Source organism: Castanea sativa, chromosome 2, assembly GCF_040712315.1.
Source record: "Castanea sativa cultivar Marrone di Chiusa Pesio chromosome 2, ASM4071231v1".
Classification (NCBI taxonomy): domain Eukaryota; kingdom Viridiplantae; phylum Streptophyta; class Magnoliopsida; order Fagales; family Fagaceae; genus Castanea; species Castanea sativa.
Window position 1 is genome coordinate 3,976,409 of NC_134014.1, and position 19,052 is coordinate 3,995,460.

Below are 19,052 nucleotides of genomic sequence, written 5' to 3' on the forward strand. Positions count from 1 at the left end.
TAAATAAATAATTGTGTTTCTATTCATATATCTAAGTCCATAATTTAATCCATGATTACAATTTACAATTGAGTGCCATATATCAATTTCATCAAAATTAAATTTCAAAATACCAAACTAACAAATTTAAACTTTATTCCCAAAAAATAAAATAAAATTAATGAATTTAAAATTCATGTATTTTTAAAGACTATTAATAGTATGAGTTGGGTTGTTTTACTTGTGTAAAAAGTTTTGTCAACTTAATTCAACCCAAGCTTCCAAAAAAAATAATCTCCAATACATGCACTAGGTTAGATTGGATTAGGGTGAGTTTGTTTTACACCCCCCACTTTAAATCTATTGTCATCTTGTGAGTTGTGACCATCTCTTCAACACCCTAGTTAGAAGGATTCCACACAATTGTCAACTTCTTATTTTTTTTTTAAATTTTTTTAGAATTAAATTAAGAGTTTTGTAACTTAATTGGTATATGTCTATTTAATGTTTCCAACGAAGATATTTAAGATTTAAATCTCCCCTCTATATTGTTATAATTATTAAATTATTAAAAATATATATTAATTAAAATTAGATTTTTTTTCAAAATTTTATAACTTTTTAGACTTTCAAGTTTCAACAATGTATTTTTTTATGGGTTGTGTTAACGGGCACCGTAAGGTGCCCATTAACAACAATCTTTTGCAACTTTTTATTGCATTTATTTTAATTTTTCAGCTTTTTGATAGTTTTTTTTTTAATCTTTTTTGGCAATTCATTTAATAATTTTTTGTTATTTTTATTAAGTAAGACCCAATTTGAAAAATCTTAACAATTGCTGCACAGTTCTTGTTAACATTTCTCTTTTTTTATATATATAAAAAATGTTTTAAAATACCACAAATTTTACTAGATAATATTAACAACAAATATAGTAATGAATATGATCCATATATATCAACAACAAGACAAGTCAATGTAAATCTTTTTAGCATTTCCCCTAAATGAATGTCAAAAATACACTTTTTTTGGCCCATTCTTGTTGAGGTAAAAAAACCTAATCAACCAAGCAAACCCAAAAACAGAGTTTCCCTCAGTTCAGACAGACATCCAAACAGCCTCTTTAAAAAAGTGATTTTGTCTTCGTGGAGGCGTGAATGCGACCCATTTCCCAAAGCTAAAACCAAAACCCAATTCTACGCTCCCTTCACTTTTCAGTTTCCCTCCACACTCTCACCACTTTCATTCTCATTATATTCAATTTCTCTCTGTTTCAGTGACAACCCTTTGAACCAAACTTAGCATCAAGTACTTTCCCCTCAAACCCAAAAAAAAGTTTTCCCAAGGACTAAAAAAAGGTACCCTTTTCTTTTATCTTTGTTTTGAATTCTAGGGTTTCTGTCTGCTTGAAAATCTTTCTGGGTTTGAATTCATGTTCTTTTCAACTTTATTATAAGTGGGTAAGGTCTCATTTTGTCTCAGATCTGTTACATTTTGTTTTAAAGTTTGTATTTTTATGGTTGTTTTTTGTGGGTTTATGGTTGTTTCATGTTTGGAGCTGTTATGTTTAATACTATTTGTTGCCTAAGGACTGTAAATTCTTTCATTAAATGTATGCCTTTCTGGCTGTTCTTGTTTTCCTTAGTTTTTTTTTTATCAGCTTTTTTTTTTTTTTTTCATTATTAATTTGACTAGTCTCGTTTCTGGGTATTTAGAATCACACATATGAGTTGGTATAAACTACTTTGTATTTATTTTAACTATATATGTATGTATGTTTATGTTTAATTTGAAATCAAGGTGGGAATGAGAGGGTAGACAATAAATAGAGGAGTTTCACTTTAGTGGGATTAAGGAGTCTTGTGTCTGGAAATGAAAAACTTGGCAATTGGGAATCATTTTGTCTGAACTCAAGTCTTTCTCAGTTATAAACTTTTGTGGAGGGAATTTTGTTGCTGGTCTTAGCTCAAATTTATTACAACACTTTGTTTACTATCCTTTAAACCAAGTCTGTGTGTGTGTACACTACATAAACCTTACCAACTGATGTGCTATCAATCACAAAAAAGTAATTCGAAACATGTATTTGTTATGTTGTTGAAGTGACACCAATCACATTCATTATCTCATCAATTTGTAAGAATTTTGTAGTAAAGTTAGTGGTAGATTTATCCTTTTCCTTATTACCTTTGTTATTTGCTTGAAAATCGTTGTTGCACTGACATGCTTTGAATATAGAATCATTGGAGAAACTGTAGACTTTTTCTGAAGTTCCTTGTAATTCTTTTGTCTTTTTAAATATTTTAAATAAATAAAATAGTCATTCTTCCTACTGATTTCTATTTTTAATTTTTGTTTGGAGATTTAAATTAAGATGAATTTGTTGTTTGTTTCCATATATGTCTCCTCACCTAAAATTGCATTGTTCCAATTGAAAGAAAATGAACTTTTTTCCCCTTTGAACTAGAAGAATTTTAAGTTTCAATCATTCGGTTCTCTAGTTTTTTTCTACAATGTAATAATGTTTTCATTGCTCAACTATTTTCTGTTTCTTTCTCTTGCTGATAATAGTCATTTTTGTGTTGAGTCCATCATGATATTTTGGCCTTTATGAACTTCTTTGTAGTGCATTTTCTTTGTTGTTGAGAACCTTGATTGTGTAGAGAATATCTGATCTCATACCATTGTTAGTCTAAGCTTCCATATTGTTGATCATTTTTGCATCATGGAGAGTTTGAGACTTTACTTGTGTTGAGGATATTTTCTGACTCCCTCTTGCCAACATTTTGGTTGGACTGTAGCATGTTAGGAATATTTATTTTTAGTGATGATTAACAGCTTATCTTTTTTATTGGATGATGACTACAGGTCCTTTTAGCAGATTAGGACTTGGCTTGTGTCTTGTATCCCTTGAGAGTACCTTATATTACGTATTTGCTATCAATTAAACAGTTTAATATGTGTAATTTTATACATCCATTTATACATCTATATGATCTTCTGATGTTTATTTCAGTAATTTTTGAGATTAGTTCATGTTTGCAGCTTGCATTTTTAGGTTCTATTGCAATGGACGTCTCAACACTGAACTCAGAACGCAGGCAATTCTCAATTAAACTATGGCCTCCTAGCCCAAATACAAGGCAAACGCTTGTGGTGCGGATGACAAACAATCTTGCCACTAACTCAATTTTTACCCAGAAGTATGGCTGTCTCAGTAAAGAAGAGGCTGAGGAGAATGCAAAACGAATTGAGGATGTGGCTTTTGCCACTGCAAACCAAAACTATGAAAAGGAGCCAGATGGTGATGGTGGTTCTGCAGTTCAGCTTTATGCCAAGGAATGTAGCAAGCTCCTCCTGGAAGTTCTTAAAAGAGGCCCTAGAAGCAAGGCAGACACCACATATGCGAGTATAAGCCAGGAAACTTTCTTTGATATATCAAAGGGTCAACGAGCCTTTATTGAGGCAGAGGAGGCTGAGGAACTCCTAAAGCCACTGAAAAAGAAAGGAAATTCTTACACTAAAATATGCTTCAGCAATAGAAGTTTTGGTTTAGGAGCAGCCCGTGTTGCTGAGCCCATTCTGGTTTCCCTGAAGGATCAGTTGAAAGAAGTAGACCTGTCAGATTTCATCGCAGGAAGACCAGAGGCAGAAGCTCTTGAAGTCATGAATATATTCTCAGCTGCACTGGAAGGTAGTGCTTTGAAGTCTCTGAATCTCTCAAACAATGCCTTGGGTGAGAAGGGCGTTAGGGCATTTGGGGCACTCCTTCATTCACAGGATTGCTTGGAGGAGCTCTATTTAATGAATGATGGCATCTCTGAGGAAGCTGCTCGAGCAGTTTCTGAGTTAATCCCCTCCACCGACAAGCTAAGAGTCCTGCAATTTCATAATAACATGACAGGAGATGAGGGAGCACTTGCTATCTCTGAGGTTGTAGACCGTTCTCCATTATTGGAGGACTTCCGTTGCTCCTCTACAAGGATAGGTTCTGAAGGGGGAGTTGCATTATCGAAAGCACTCGAAACTTGTACCCATTTGAAGAAGCTTGACCTGCGGGACAACATGTTTGGTGTGGAAGGTGGTCTTGCTCTGAGTAAAGCTCTTTCCAAGCATTCAGATTTATCTGAGGTTTACCTGAGCTACCTGAACTTGGAAGACGAGGGTTCAATTGCCATACTGAATGTTCTTAAGGAAACAACTCCTTCACTTGAAGTCTTGGAGATGGCGGGAAATGACATAACAGCTGAAGCTGCTCCCGTGATTGCTGCTTGTATTTCGGCAAAGCAAATCACCAAGTTGAACCTGGCTGAGAATGAACTTAAGGATGAAGGTGCAATCCAGATCAGCAAGGCATTAGAAGGTCATTCCCAATTAAAGGAAGTTGATTTTAGTGCCAACCTAGTAAGAAGGGCTGGGGCTCGGGTTTTGGCTCAGGTTGTGGTTCAGAAGCCCGAGTTTAAGTTGCTGAATATCAATGGGAATTTCATCTCTGATGAAGGCATTGATGAGATCCAGAATGTATTCATGAAATGTCCTGACATGCTTGGGCCATTGGATGAGAATGATCCAGAAGGAAGGGAGGATGATGAAGAATCAGGTGAGGGTGAAGGTAATGAGGATGAACTTGAATCAAAATTGAAGAACCTGGAAGTTAACCAAGAGGATTAGAGGTTCACCTATGGAAGGTGTTTTCTTTTGGTTTCTGAACTAGTAGCCTATTGGAACATTAATAATTGTAGGACAGGACATTTTGGGTTTGCCTGTTCTGTTGAATCTAATAGTATGCATCAGCAGGTTGTGGCAATTTTTCAGTAGGGTGATAGATGCCATGATTGGTATTCTATCTTTTCTTTATCAAATTTGCTTATTTGGAAACCTGCATAGGTTAGTCATCTAATGCAATAGCATATCTTGTAATGGATCTTGCTCTAATTGTAGCCTAAGACCATTTTTTCTGTTGTGATCAATTCTCGACGGTCAAGTTGCCTGACATTTTTCTCTTCTTTTGGACCTTTTAATTGTTTTTGTAATACATCCAGCTCTACTGGTGTGATATGCATTATGAGGTTCTAAAATTCGGGTACTTCAATTGTGCTTGCTATACTTACGATTGCTAATGTGCACATATCATACCAAGTGGAGCTCACTTGAGAAGATGCCCCACTCTTCCCTCATAGTGGTACTGTTCGAATTTTTTCGTTCCTTATACTGCTTTTATATTAAAATGGAACTTTCATACGCATTACAATCTGAGAATGTATTTAATGGGAATAGGATGCTCCCGTCTCCGTCTTATCTCCTCTTCAAGGCAGGGTAAAGTGTATACTTGTGTGGAGTAGGTTGGGATTGGACAACTTGGGAAGTTTTTATTTGTCATCCTGGTTTTGACATGCACATCTAAAAGTTGAATTTATTTTATTGTTATTACGCTCTTGTTAAGTCACATTAATATAGCATTTCAGTTTAGTTTGGTTTTTTTTTTGTAATACTTTGGGATGAGAGATTTTTGTAAAAAGAGAAGTTTTGTTAACAATTATTGGTAAGTTTTTGATAAAATTATAATTTTCTTGTGTTATTAAAGTCTTGTATTTTTATTTCTAATGTAAGTGATAGATTACTTATATCTGCTTTTTCTTTAAGTCATTTGAGACATATAGAGGATGAACTATTTGTAAGGAGTGCTAAAAACAAATTCTAACACATTATATCATTTACAAAATATTTCGTCTTATATAATAATTTAATGTCTGAAAGAGAAAAAGAAGGGGAAAAAACTTGCAAAAAAAAAAAAATCGTCAAATATTCCTGCGTACTACACATCTACAACTAGTTAATATAATATAGATAAAAGAGAAAATGAAAGATGTTCATGAAAGTGTTAAAAAGAGAAAGCAAGCGTTTTGATTGTTCTTGAAAATATTATAGAATACGTAACAGAAAATATATTATAAATATAATATAAATGATAAATTAAGTTATATATACACACAAGTTAAACAAATATTGAATAAAAGTATAAATACAAACTCAGGGTTGAACATGCGAGATTGGTCCGTCTCTTTAGAGCAAGTCAAGTCAAGCGAGATGTGGAATTTTTGTTGTCCCTAATGGGGCTAACGAAATGCCTGCCATATCTTAGAAGAGATTTTCATCTTTCCCTCTAAAACATTCTCATATTAATATATAATGCTAAGAAAAAAAAAATCTCATGGCATTCTTAAATCTTAATTATGTGTAGGGGCTTCTTAGCAATTTCAGGGACTTGAATGCATAAAAGAAAAATTAAATTACATATAACGCACATCTCATAAAATTTTGAAAATTCTAATAAATAAAATAAAATTATGAAGACATGTTTGAATTATCACATCTATCACTATCAGACCATGCTTGAAGAGATTTTTAATAGGCACAAGAGTCCAGCTTTAGTTTATTGATTTGCAACTAGCACTCAGGTCTCATCTTCTCCTTTTTGCCCTAACTAACAGCAACTACAACCTCTTCACTACCAATAATATCCTACTTTATCAACACACTGGTTCAGACCAAAGAGAACCAAAGGTCATTCCATTAATTCGGATAACTTCACATTACTGCTACTATGTGAGATGTTAAGAACACCAGTGACTAGAAACTGAGCAACCATAACCGCACCAGTTCAAATAATCATCTAAAGCTTGCTGCCCCAAAATTCCAGTAACTGAGCCAAACATCGTAGCCCAAGCTGGAGCCATGTGTATAAACACTGGCAGCTAAAAATACAAGAGGTCCAGCTACTGATCTGAATATCGTATATCCATGTTTGAAATTATTTTTGAGTCATTTCAATCAAGTCCATCCACTTCCTCTTCCATTGGAATTCTGCCCTCTAGAATCAGACAATGTGCTCTGGACAACAAAGCTTGATCTCTTTTTCTTATGGGTATTCCATGTTAACAAATGCCCATTCCAGTTACTTCCTCCAGGACCCTGATATTCATGCTTCTCAGTATTTTCCTCTTCAGACTTTGGTCTCTTTGGGGTTGGGGCCAAACCAAAGGTATCTTCATTTGTCATAGGTGTGTTTTCATTCTCAAGCTCTAATACCTTTTCCTCTGCACCACCAATATTTCTAGTTGATGCATTGCCCTCGATTGCAAGATGATCTTTTCTCTTTCTTTTACCGGAAAGCCTTAACATGTCTTCTCCATTTTCCACAGCCTTCATCCACTGTAAATCACTGAGAGTATCAGCATAAACCACCTCCTTTCTTTTCCGCTTTCCCATGGAACCGCTACCATCAACACCTGGGGCCTCATCTTCCTTAATTTCAGGTGCAGAATATGCCCACTCAGGTACTTCATGTTCTTCCATAAGACGAGATCTGTATTTCTCCTTTTGTCTTCTCTCCTCATCCATTTTCTCAAAAAGCCAGAATTCATCATCTGATCGGGCAGCGAGGCGGTTGATTTCTCTCTCACTTGGCACATCTGTCCCAAGTGAACTTGTTCCTCTACGCATGATTTGCTCTAGCATCTGCCTGCTGTCCTGAGCTGTATATAGAAAGATGTGCCATGTTAACACAATCTTCAGTAAGAAAGAATGGGCAGACATTTATATTAAGCATACAACAAATCTGCTTGTTGCAGTCCTTAACAAGATAAGGAGTGGCACATATATAAATGACATTTAAACCCTAACCCCATAAAATTTTCACCAGAATATAGAAAAGGTATTTATAACATAAGTGGCAACTTTTGTGGCAGTGATGCCCACCAATTTCTCCCAGAATGGTAAAGATATATTACTGCCCAAAGTCTGAAAAAGTGAACAGGAAAAAATAATGGAATTTTTTTATAAGCAAGTTCACAATATGAATATATTATTCATCTTTCCAAAATATGTCTTGATTCTAAAATGGCATGAGTATAAACGAAGAGGCATAGTAAGGAAATCTTCAATAAATGCCCTTAACTTCATATATAGTTATGGAGATGGAGGGAGTCACAATATTATGACATTGCATGAAATTCAAGTACAACAAACCTGTGGAAGTTGTATTGAAAAGTCCTGCCTGGATCACCTTGGCATCAATGCCCATCTTCTGTTTTGCACGCTCCAAGATTGCCTCTTCAACTGATCCAACAGTAATTAACACAAATACTCTAACTTCCTTTTTCTGTCCAATACGATGGGCCCGATCTTCTGCCTGTTGATCCATTTGAGGGTTCCAGTCAATGTCAAAAAGTATTACAGTATCTGCCGTTTGTAAGTTCAATCCAAGACCTCCAGCACGAGTACTCAAGAGGAACATGAAGTAGGGAGAGCCTGGAGAATTGAATTGGTCTACTAGAGATCCTCTACTCTCAGTTTTGGTGTTACCATCCAGTCTAAGATACTTATAATTGTGAAGTTGCAGATAAATTTCTAAAATGTCAAGGAGACGAGTCATTTGTGAGAAAAGCAGAACTCTATGCCCCGATCTGTGAAGTTTTGGCAGTAAACGATCAAGAAGTTCAAATTTCCCAGATGCTCTGGCTATCTCCTCCTTGCGCCACATATTATAATCTCCCGCAACAAAAAGGTATGGATGGTTACAACACTTCCTGAGCTGCATTGTCAGGTTCTGTAGACCCTTTGATTTCCCAGCACCTGCAAATCTTCTATATTAGTGAACAGGTGGTGACTTTTGCGGAATTCAAAATTTAAAACTATACCTTCAGATGAAAGAGACGAATAAATAAACATGAAAGTAAAAATCCACTGTTACCAAAAAGAATATACAACTACCCCACAGTTTCTCTCTAAAAAATTGTAGTTTGAGCTTTTAATCCATGGGACAGCAATATTAATTGTCGTTTGCTTCGTGAAATGAGGTGGTAACTGTTTATTTAGCATTTTGAAAAAAATAAAATAAAATTACTTTTGGGAGCAAAAATGTAGAAGCAATTTTGTACTCAAAATGTTCAAAACAAAAGGGGGTGGGGGTGGGGGGGGATGGGGACACTTGGTGTTGACTACAAAAGGGAAGGTCTTGGGGAGGGAGATATAACATTGAACCGTCAGTGTATTTGCTGAAGTGGTCACTGTAGAAAATAAACCTAACATAGGCGTGCATGAGAGCCCTAGACTTCTAACAATGCATAAAATATGGCTAGATACTAAGGTGGAATAACTAATAAATACCCCCTCCGTATTTTGTCCAGTTTAGATATCCCCTTTTTTAACGGAAAATCATTTAATACCTCATCTTTCAAATGAGAATAATGGATAAGTTTTCCAAACTACCCTCCTTAATTTATATGGGGTATTGACTTTTCGAAAAAAGTAAAGGATAAATTAAGAAAGATATCAATCTTTATTGACTTTTCAAATAGAACGACATTTTGGCACATCCCAAAATAAATTGAGGCCCAACAATATGACACGAAGCAAGAAATTTTTTTTTTTTGAAATGCCCACCAAAGTTAGCACTCCTCCAAATCAGACGCATTTTGAGGAACAATTAGTGTTTTTTTTTTTTGGTTTAGCGTGTGTGTGAGGGGGGGGGGGGGGGGGTGTATTTAACTGTAGTATGGAATGATCAAATGCATATGCATTGCATGCAGGTTTGGAAGCTACAAACCATTATCTAGCCCAACTCTGCCCACATCTGTAATTTGTTGATAATATGCTTTCTGCCAAGCTGACGTATCGCATTTCAAAATGACCTGAGATTTCCCAGGAAGGTATTTCTCCACCTCATCCTTTTTCCTCCTCAATATGAAGGGTCTTATAACCTAAGAATCACAAAGTATTTTAACAAGAATGTCCAGAAAAAATTAAAATAATATACAAATTAGGAGACAATACCCACTTGATGCAGACGACGAATGATCAGTAGCTCTTCTTCATCTGTAAGAGAAACATCACCCTTACCCTTAAAGGGTGCATTAAACCACTCCTCGAAATTCTGAACTGAATTGAAAATGTGCGGCAGAAGAAAATTAAGCAGGGCCCACAATTCCTGCAAACTATTCTGTATTGGAGTACCCGTTAACAGGAGCCTCCGTTGTATCTGATAGCTGCTACAAGAAGAAATTACTTAAAGACGCATTTTCAATTTTTAAAATTTATAAAATACTCACGAAAAAATCAGCAGCATTTATCCAAAATATCTAATAACAAAATGAGAAATCAATCATAATCATCCTAGTACCAAAAGGATTACCACAACAATTTCCACAAGAATTATACACAGCATAGCTAGGTTAACACCAGAGCTAAGAGTTAAAGCTTAAGAGTAGCAACTTCTGATGGATTGTATAGTTTAGAAACTATAATATTATTATATATCTCAAATGTCGACCCCAAATTTCAGGACTAAGACTTTGTTGTTGTTGTTGTTGTTGTCAAGTGCAAATTTCTCGAGACTCCATGCATCTATGCATTTTACTTCTCAAAAAGACTTCATTTAAACCAGAACAAGTGGATCTTTCATTCAAGAATAGTGAGCAATCAGAACTAACAATGGCATCGTTCCCATTTTGGGTAGAGTTCCAAATAATTACCACTCAAGACAATTATGGCTGATAGCATAAGTTGAGCACCTGATCATTTATTTATTTATTTATTTTAATTATTGGGTTAGGCTCACAAATGTTCTTTCTAGTTTCAGAGAAATCAAAATTACAAAGTAAATATCTATATAACATTGGAAGTGAATTCTACACCATATTAATGAATTGCAAGAGTTAATAAACATCATCACATAACCATAAAACTAGGACAAGAGATATAAGTTAAAATTGGCTAAATGACTCCATAAGCAATTAGTGGAGGGTGAAGTCACCAGTTAAACCCTGTTTGGGTGGATGAGTCAGAGTTACATTTACCTTTTTTTTTCTTGAAGAATTCACACAACTTATACATATTAAACATCACAAGAAGCTCAATCAATACATACCCTGAGACAAGAGTCTTTGCAAGAACACTTTCATGATTCTTTAACCGATGCCCTTCATCAACAATCATGTAGTACCAGTGAATTTTCTTCAGAAATGCCTTATCTCTCATGATAAGATCGTAGTGTGTGATCAACACATTAAATTTGCCCTCCCCTGATAACTTTTCCCTCATTACCTTTCTCTCTTCTTGACGTCCATCATAAAGAAAAGCTGCAATACTGGTCCAGAAAGAAAATTGAAGAGTGATTCAAAGTAATCCCTCTCTAACAAACACACACACACACACACACACAGATGTAGGTTTTAAAGAATTCTTTTTGCGTACCTAGGAGCCCACATTGCGAATTCATAACTCCAATTTGGTAATACAGCCTTTGGAGCCACTATCAAGTGAGGCCCAGTCACACCCTTGCTCTCCATGAGATATGCTATCAATGAAATGGTTTGTATTGTCTTCCCCAGACCCATCTCATCAGCTAAAATTCCATTTAAGTTGTTATTGAACAGTGAAACCATCCACTGAAGCCCCTCTACCTGGTATGGTCTTAGCTCTCCACCTTGAAGCATGGATGGCTGCTCAGTTACCTGTACAACTTAAATTCAGTTAGATTCACTGATTCCATTATAAGTGATGTTTCCAGTATTTTTTTTTTCCCCAAAAACTATAACAGAGATTTCAAGTATTAACAACAAAAAACAATTGCACAGAATTTGCATACATTATTTTTGAAACATCAAGCATTCTTATATAAAATGGAGCACTTGTCAAGCATTTAGCAATCTTAAGACCGTTACTTATGCTTTAATTATAGGATTTCAACACAATCATACACTTTTTGGGGTAATTAAACATACATCCATACACAGTATGAAAAGAAAAGGGATTGAAGCAATGTACGTCATGCAGTCCACACTTAAAACAGCTCCAAGCAGAGATTATTAGGGCCTCTACGTTGGAATCTGTTCAAAATTATGCCCCACCCATCAAATCTATAGAGATTTTAGAACACAACAACAACAACAACAACAACAAATCATAAAAAAATACAAAACTAACCATACAATGATGCAGGAGGCACAAAGAGATATATATTTAAATTTAGTCTTATTTAATTTTGAAGTCAGTTGTATTTTATTTTAGGTCTAAGTACTTGATTAGGTTTATTAGTATTTTTATTTAAAGTCAAAGTTTTTTTTGTAATTGAATAATTGGGATTTCCCAAGTCAATTAGAATTTGGGTTTTCCTATGTTAGTTAGAAATGGGGTTTAGTAGTTTATATAAGGACAATAATGTACTCCTATGGCGGAGGATTATTTTGATGATGAATGCAATTTCTTGAAATTGTTCCAATTGTCTGGTACTAACTCCAACCAACCCTAGGTTCTGATCCCTAGAGGTTTACTCCTTGATGTTGATTCCAAGCAAGTTTAGGTGTTGGCTCCTTGGTTATCTATCCTTTATTTCTTGTTCTTTAATTTTCATGTTGCATTTTTCTAATTTGTACCGCGTTATACAAGTTTGATAACATAAAAAATTAGGGTTCCCAAATTTTGGGAGAGTAGATGAGTCTGGGAGACTTCCAAGAGGCAACAGCCAAAGAAGTTTCAAAGTTCAAACTCCTCACTAGAAGAGCCGTTGCACAAGTACCATATGGCATTGTTATCTTCTTAAAATTTAAATAAAGGCTTTATCGCACATTCAGATTGCAACCACTAATTAAGTTATCATTCCCCATGAATGTTCCGCAGTCTATATATTTTATGCACTAGCCCAACAATTAAAGTGCAAATCCATTCGATAGAGCAAATAGGGGGGGGGGGGGGGGTTCAAACATAGAACCTTGCACTAAAATAGCTTTGCACCAAGTAATATGATGCAGAAAATTAGGTTTTATCCTTTACCTTTTCTTGAATTGAATGGATGGCCGAGTGATACTGCCTCTGACCTTCAAGTAAATCACTAGTTTCACTGTTGCCATTGGAATCAATGATGTCCATCTCTTCCTCAGGAAGTAAATCTTGAGGAGTTCCATTGTTTGAAGCATCCAATTCGAGCAAATCAGCTTCTGAGTCTTTCAGGGCCTCTATGTCATCTGAATGTTTAGCATCTTTCTGACGTTTAACAGCAGCTCCCAAATTTACAAGAAGTTTATTTGTTTCTTCAAGCAGCATTGTCAATCGTTCATTTTTGCTCTCTTTTACCATTCTCATGTATGCTTCTTGATCATCGGACTTCAAGGCTTGGAACCTCAATTTCTCTGCCCGTGTCGCACGTTGCCTTAGCCTTTGATGCCATTGCTGCCAAAATTCTCATCAGTGGTATTTGCAGTAAATGCTATAATAGCATTATTATACACATCATTTTTGCTTATGACCTTTGCTCTAAGTGATAACTGATTACTCAGCCAGCAAAAAGCAACAATAATTTTCTCTCTATCTCTAAAAAAACTTTCACCTTCTGGAGCGAATCTCAGAAGATTACAGTAACTTGTTTCTTACTAGCATTCTTCATCAAGAGAAGATGTAAAACAAAACAAAAAAGTGTTTAAAAGATAATTAAAAAATTGATATATATATATATAGAGATATATATATAGAGAGAGAGAGAGAGAGAGAGAGAGAGAGGGAATCTCTTTATTAGCTTGATATATAGATTATCTAGTAACTGCTGTGACATTGTTACAAACAGGATTGGTTTACAAAATTCAGTTATACTCTGGTTGCAAAGTATAAAACAAAAAATAAAGGTTTGAATTACCATTCATTTTAATCTGAAATGCCTTCTGAAACAAGGACAAAACCCCTGGTAACAAAGGATGTTTTAAAGTTGCATGTCAAATAGCTAGGGTCATAAAGCATTATTGTAAAGTCACTGGAGTAGTTCCTGAGACCAATGGGAAGCCTGCTTTCAACTAACCATATTTGTCTGTTTTCTTTTTTTCTCTTTTTCCACCCCTCTTTTTAAAATATTTCCCCAGACCTTTACCACAATGTTTTTATCTCTATATCCCATTTTAAGTAGGCATAAAATGTAAAAATGAACAAATAGAGGAAGACATGTAGCATACCATGATCCCATCATTCCTTTGTCTCCGGCGTTTCATAGTATTTTGAATTTGTAATTGGAATTCACGCACTGCATTGAGTACTTCTGCAAAAAATTTTCTTTTTCTAGTTTCAATATAATTCTTCTCCTCCTCTTCCAACCTTGACAATCTCTGCATCAAAAGTTTTAACCATGTCAGCTGTGTCTTGGGACAGAGTACTCTTTCTCTACACTTCAATGATCCATATTTGGATCTTTTTATCTATATAACTCATCTATATAAATCATACTATAATTTAAACACATGAAGATAAGAATCACTGATTAGTGGCCCTTTCTAAGAGTTGCTCAGGCCAAAACTTGACCAGGTATAAATAATTTTAACCTTTATCATTGTTATACAGTATTCATTTTCTTTTCTTTTCTTTTTTTCAAGTAATCCATAAACTAATAAAATACCTCAGCATCCCGTTTCTTCCTGAATTGGTCGTCAGCATCCATGGCAAAAGCATCTCCGACACCATAAAGTGGACGACGCAGTCGCATCATGCCCCAGTCAAATAATTGCTTGTCAGGTTCTGCACAGTTCAGACGAAGCCAGTACTCTGAACTCACCTCAGATCGAACCTTGCTTTGCAATTCTGCCAGCTGCCGGGGAAAAAGGTAGTCACCAACAAGGAACATCTCTTAGCATCAGAAGTAACAAGTAGTAAAACACATTCAACTATAACCATCACTAGGAGAACTCCCTTACCGCCATTTTAAAATAAAATCCAACAACCAACATAAAAATTGGCATTTGTAAAATCATTGACTCGTTAACATAGGCCACATTTGGTTATTTCTTCATGGGCAACAGTTCTCAAATTTCTCCAAGAAACAACTCTCAGAAATCAGAATAAGTTTCTTTTGTTTTTGGGTAAGGACCAAGGAAAATCGATCCTCTCCCTGAAGAACCAATCTTTGTAACCCAACATAAAAAGTTGCTTCAAAAAGAATCTTTTCAAGGAAGTATAACCAAATGCAGCCTTACCTTTATTAGACAACTGCTATCCTCCGTTCAATGTTTAAGCATTTGTTATAATTTAGGGTATCAAGTTTACCTTTAGCCCATATAGTTCGAGCAAGCACTTTGTCTGCAGGTCCTCGCCTCTATTTGAAGGCAATACTGATTCAAGAAATAAACGCATAAGTAATCCTTTTTTTTAATAAGTAAAAAGCCTTCAATGAAAGTTAAACAAAAGTGATCCACAAGTACGCAGGCAGTGGACTAGGGTTACATAAGTAATCCATTTTGAAAGATTAGCTAGACAAAAAATTGATATTAGTAACAATTAATTTGTAAAAAGACAAAAAAGAACCACTTTGAGGGAGAGGGGGGGAGGAGATCTCAAAGCAGTTTAGTCTACTAATACCTTAGAGAAAGCCTCCAGACATTTTCCAATCAGTACACTACAAGTTCATATAGATCAAGAAATTAAATATAAAGGCGGTAAATCCATGTCAACAAGGTCTAGCAGCAGCTCCAAATTTTAATCCAACAACCACCACCATCTGTACTTCAATCGCGTATCCCTATTCCCCCCACATTATTTTTCCACCAGATAAGAACCGACCATGGAGCTAGCTAATCTCCACATCCTTATTATACCCACATCCTACATCGCAACATCTACTCTAGAATATGGTTGACAGCAAAGAAAAACAACCATAAATGATAACCAATTAATTTTAACTAGTGGAACTTGCCAAGGCTATTCTTCCATAGATCTTTGATATTTTAAAGCAGCCAAATGCCGTAAGAATGAAATTATCAATAAAATAAATAATCTATCAGCTCTACTACTTAAAAGATAAAAATGGCCATCAGAAAATAGTGAATGCAAAGATATTTAAATATCATGCACCAAAAATATGATACACAAGGTGAAGGTTCCTTAAAAAATTTAGTAACCTTCAAGCTCTGTCAATCGATGCCGAATGTGACTCTGATAACGATTTTCCCGTAATGCAGTCAATCCAAAACCTGACATGCAATTTGGACGTTGCTCCAACAGTGCATCCCCAAAGTTGGCCAACAGATCCCCTTTAGGACTACCATGATCTTCCTGCATAATAACATCAAGTTGATATTGTAAGAAACAAATTCAGAAAGACAAGTTAATCATCCTGGGACACACATGGCAGCAAATACTAAAATAGTTCAGTCAAATCTCAAGAGGGAAAAAGATTGCACGGCTGAGTCAACATTGGTGAGATATGTATAAATACATGAAAGAAATATTCAATTTGTAGGTTTCAGGTCACAAAAAGCTCCATAGCAATATGACTTTAGGCAAGACTTATTCAATAACAACATCAACATATTATTTAAAAATAAAAACTAATTGCATAGTAAATAAGATTCACTAAACACGCCTATTAAAAAAAAACTAAACACATCCATTGATAAATTAAATCCAGAATCCATATACCATATATTTAGTTACTATCATGATTCATGAATAGACTACCCCAACAAACTGCAAAAATCATAATTTGCTAAATACATGTTGATAGATCCACACGTCATATGAAATACTTAATCCTCTGACTGCTTATTACCAATATATGGAGGTATGTGACGTATGTCATACAGAGAGTTTCAAATGGAAGTGTAATAAATGTCTGGTCATAGCTCTACATGAGATAAACTTTAAAAACCTATAGAACAGATTCCCCTATTCCGTAACATCATAAATAAAGCTAGGTTTAATTACCCCTTTTGTCTTTAACCTTTGCCCCATGTTTCAAAATGGTTCCTAACCTTCAAACGTTTCAGTTTAGTCCTTAATCTTTAAAACATGTGCCAAAACGGTCACTGCTATCAACTAGTGAATGGAAAAACTAAGATCAGACACTTTTAAGTTACACATGCACCCAATGGGTCTTGAATCCACGACCTCACTCTCCACCTAGCACTTATAAAGGACAGAGGTGCCAATTGAGCTCAAGCTCATTGGCAACACTGGCAGCTAGTTTTATTCAGCTGAAAGCAAAAAAAATCAAAGCATACCTTCAATGCCTTGAAAATTGCCTCTTTTTTTTAAAAAAATGAATCAAAGAGCAAAGAAAACCAACCAAGAATCAGAGAAGTACAGCCTTCTCCACATAGCTACTTAATCTGAACATCATTACTCTATCAAACCACAAAATAAAAAAAGACCCAAAAAGATAATGAAAACAAAAAATAGCCAAACTTTAATCCAATACAACAATTGTAGGATTTTTGTAGGCAAGTAGTAACATTACACTACTAAAATTCTAAATTTCCACATACACACACACCCATTGTAAACACTCAAAAGAAACCAACAAAACAATCCCTTCAACTCTAGACAAACCTAATCTCACAAATTTCCCTCAGTTCATAAACTCCATTACAAAACACTCACTCTCACACACATACAAACAGGAAAAATCCACACAAAAAAACAAAAACAAAAACCCCAACCCTAAACCTAAACCCTAATCCCACAAAACTCCTTCAAATTAACTCAAAAGAAAAAAAAAAGAAAAAAACACAACACCACCCAAAGAGAAAGCAATTCAACCACACAAAAAACACAAACACATACACAAATCCAACAACAAAAAACCCTAATTCACCACTCCCACACACAAAATCCCCAACCCTAACCAATCAAATTCCCAATCCTCACACACCAAAAAAAAAAAACACCAAGAAACAAGAACACAAAAAAACAACAACACAACAACATCGCAAAACCAAAACCTTGCTCGCAACGGATCCGGATTCTCCACCAGCAGCAGCAGCAGCAGCAGCACCGACGCCGACGACGACGACGCCGTTTCGGGGCTCGACGGAGTCGGCAGCATCTTGGGGGGAGAAACAGATGGAGGAAACGGCGTCGTAGAGGTCAGGAGGGAGAGGGAGGTTGCGAGAGACGAGGTTGAGAGCGCAGATCAGAGACTTGGTGGTGTGGACCTGATGATGGTCAGGGTCGAGCCAGGGCTCGTGGCCTTGGGTCTGAGTCTGGCTCTCGAGCTGAGCCATGGCGGGAGAGCACCCCACCCCCAACGGTCCCTCTTTTTTTTTTTTTTGCTGTGTTAACGGATATTTGAAAAATTGTTAGTGCCAACAAATTCTAAATTCTTTTTTTGTTACTTCTGTGGGTTTATAATTTCGCTTCTCTCTCTCTCTTTTTTTTTTTTTTTTTTTTTTCTTTTGGGTTCGAAGAAAATAAATAAATAGAATGGTTTTAGGTTTCTCACTCACTCTCTCTCTCTCTCTTCGGCGCTCTTTAGGTGAAGCAGAGAGGGATGGGGTTCGCTTTTATATTTATGTTTCGTGACCAAACACGGCTTTATTTTTGTGGAATGACGAAATTACCCCCCTCTAAATATCGCTGGATGAATCCTTTGGGCCGCTTGGGCCTTTGGTGCACCGCTAAACTTTAATTTTTTTCTTTTTTCCTTTTTCCAAAAATCATAGTAGAATATTATCATTGTATTAAAAATCTAAAAATTTAGTTGGGTAACGTTTATTACTAAAAATTAAAAACTAAAAATACTGTAGTAAAATAATTTTTAAATGTATGAATATTATCGTGGGACTTAATTTTGAAGAAAAATTTGCTGAAAAAAGTACTTATGGGTCTTGTAAACAATGCATGGGACCCACAAAAAAAACGTGTGAGCTAGAAACGCATAAAACGCGCTTCCCAAACTCACACTAAGAGTGTGTTTAGATACCGTCTATTTTGTTAAAACTAAAAACTTATTGCTAAAAGTACTGTAGATAAAAATAAAAGTGAGTTGAAATAGTACAGTGGACCTATGAATAGTACCAAAAAATATATGAACAGTAACATGAGACCCACCACCAAAATTTCCAGCAAAACGCAAAAATCTTTTCTTCAAAACGCAATCCAAACACACACTAAAATATCTCAATTATCAAATTAGGTGAATGGGCTTGGGCTTTGGTGCACCGCTAAACTTGTGCCCTTGCCCCTTGTTAGTAGTGTTTTTCTTTTTTTAATTTTCCTTTTTTTTGTAAAAAGAAAAAAACCATTAGAAAATATTAATGTTTTCA

General features: G+C 35.5%; 2 protein-coding genes across 4 annotated transcripts; one reads left to right on the forward strand and one right to left on the reverse strand.

Annotated features, from left to right (window-relative positions):
* Positions 1-1,091: 1,091 nt before the first annotated feature.
* On the forward strand, positions 1,092-4,985 carry LOC142624709 (RAN GTPase-activating protein 2). Of its 2 annotated transcripts, none has more exons than XM_075798425.1 (2): positions 1,092-1,337; positions 3,012-4,985. In XM_075798425.1, the coding sequence occupies exon 2, from the start codon at positions 3,049-3,051 to the stop codon at positions 4,648-4,650; it is 1,602 nt and encodes a 533-aa protein (XP_075654540.1). In that variant the 5' UTR covers positions 1,092-1,337; positions 3,012-3,048; the 3' UTR covers positions 4,651-4,985. The 2 variants fall into 2 exon arrangements, with proteins under 2 accessions (XP_075654540.1, XP_075654539.1); XM_075798424.1 differs by having other exon boundaries at positions 1,093-1,337; positions 3,025-4,985.
* Positions 4,986-6,191: 1,206 nt separating this feature from the next.
* LOC142623858 (putative ATP-dependent DNA helicase CHR12) lies at positions 6,192-18,269 on the reverse strand. Of its 2 annotated transcripts, none has more exons than XM_075797331.1 (12): positions 17,730-18,269; positions 15,909-16,062; positions 15,058-15,122; positions 14,414-14,602; positions 13,977-14,126; positions 12,811-13,206; positions 11,233-11,492; positions 10,907-11,125; positions 9,818-10,025; positions 9,587-9,740; positions 8,008-8,613; positions 6,192-7,514 (listed from the first exon to the last, which is right to left on the reverse strand). In XM_075797331.1, the coding sequence occupies exons 1-12, from the start codon at positions 18,009-18,011 to the stop codon at positions 6,811-6,813; spliced, it is 3,387 nt and encodes a 1,128-aa protein (XP_075653446.1). In that variant the 5' UTR covers positions 18,012-18,269; the 3' UTR covers positions 6,192-6,810. The 2 variants fall into 2 exon arrangements, with proteins under 2 accessions (XP_075653446.1, XP_075653445.1); XM_075797330.1 differs by having other exon boundaries at positions 9,818-10,028.
* Between the last annotated feature and the right edge of the window lie 783 nt (positions 18,270-19,052).

Coding starts and splice junctions, on each gene's coding strand:
- LOC142624709 (XM_075798425.1), top strand. CDS start 3,049: ATGGACGTCTCAACACTGAACTCAGAACGCAGGCAATTCTCAATTAAA.
- LOC142623858 (XM_075797330.1), bottom strand. CDS start 18,011: ATGGCTCAGCTCGAGAGCCAGACTCAGACCCAAGGCCACGAGCCCTGG. Junction 11,493..12,810: donor TCCATTCAATTCAAGAAAAG/GTAAAGGATAAA, acceptor TAAGTTGTACAG/GTAACTGAGCAGCCATCCAT. Junction 10,029..10,906: donor GCAAAGACTCTTGTCTCAGG/GTATGTATTGAT, acceptor TTCTTCTTGTAG/CAGCTATCAGATACAACGGA.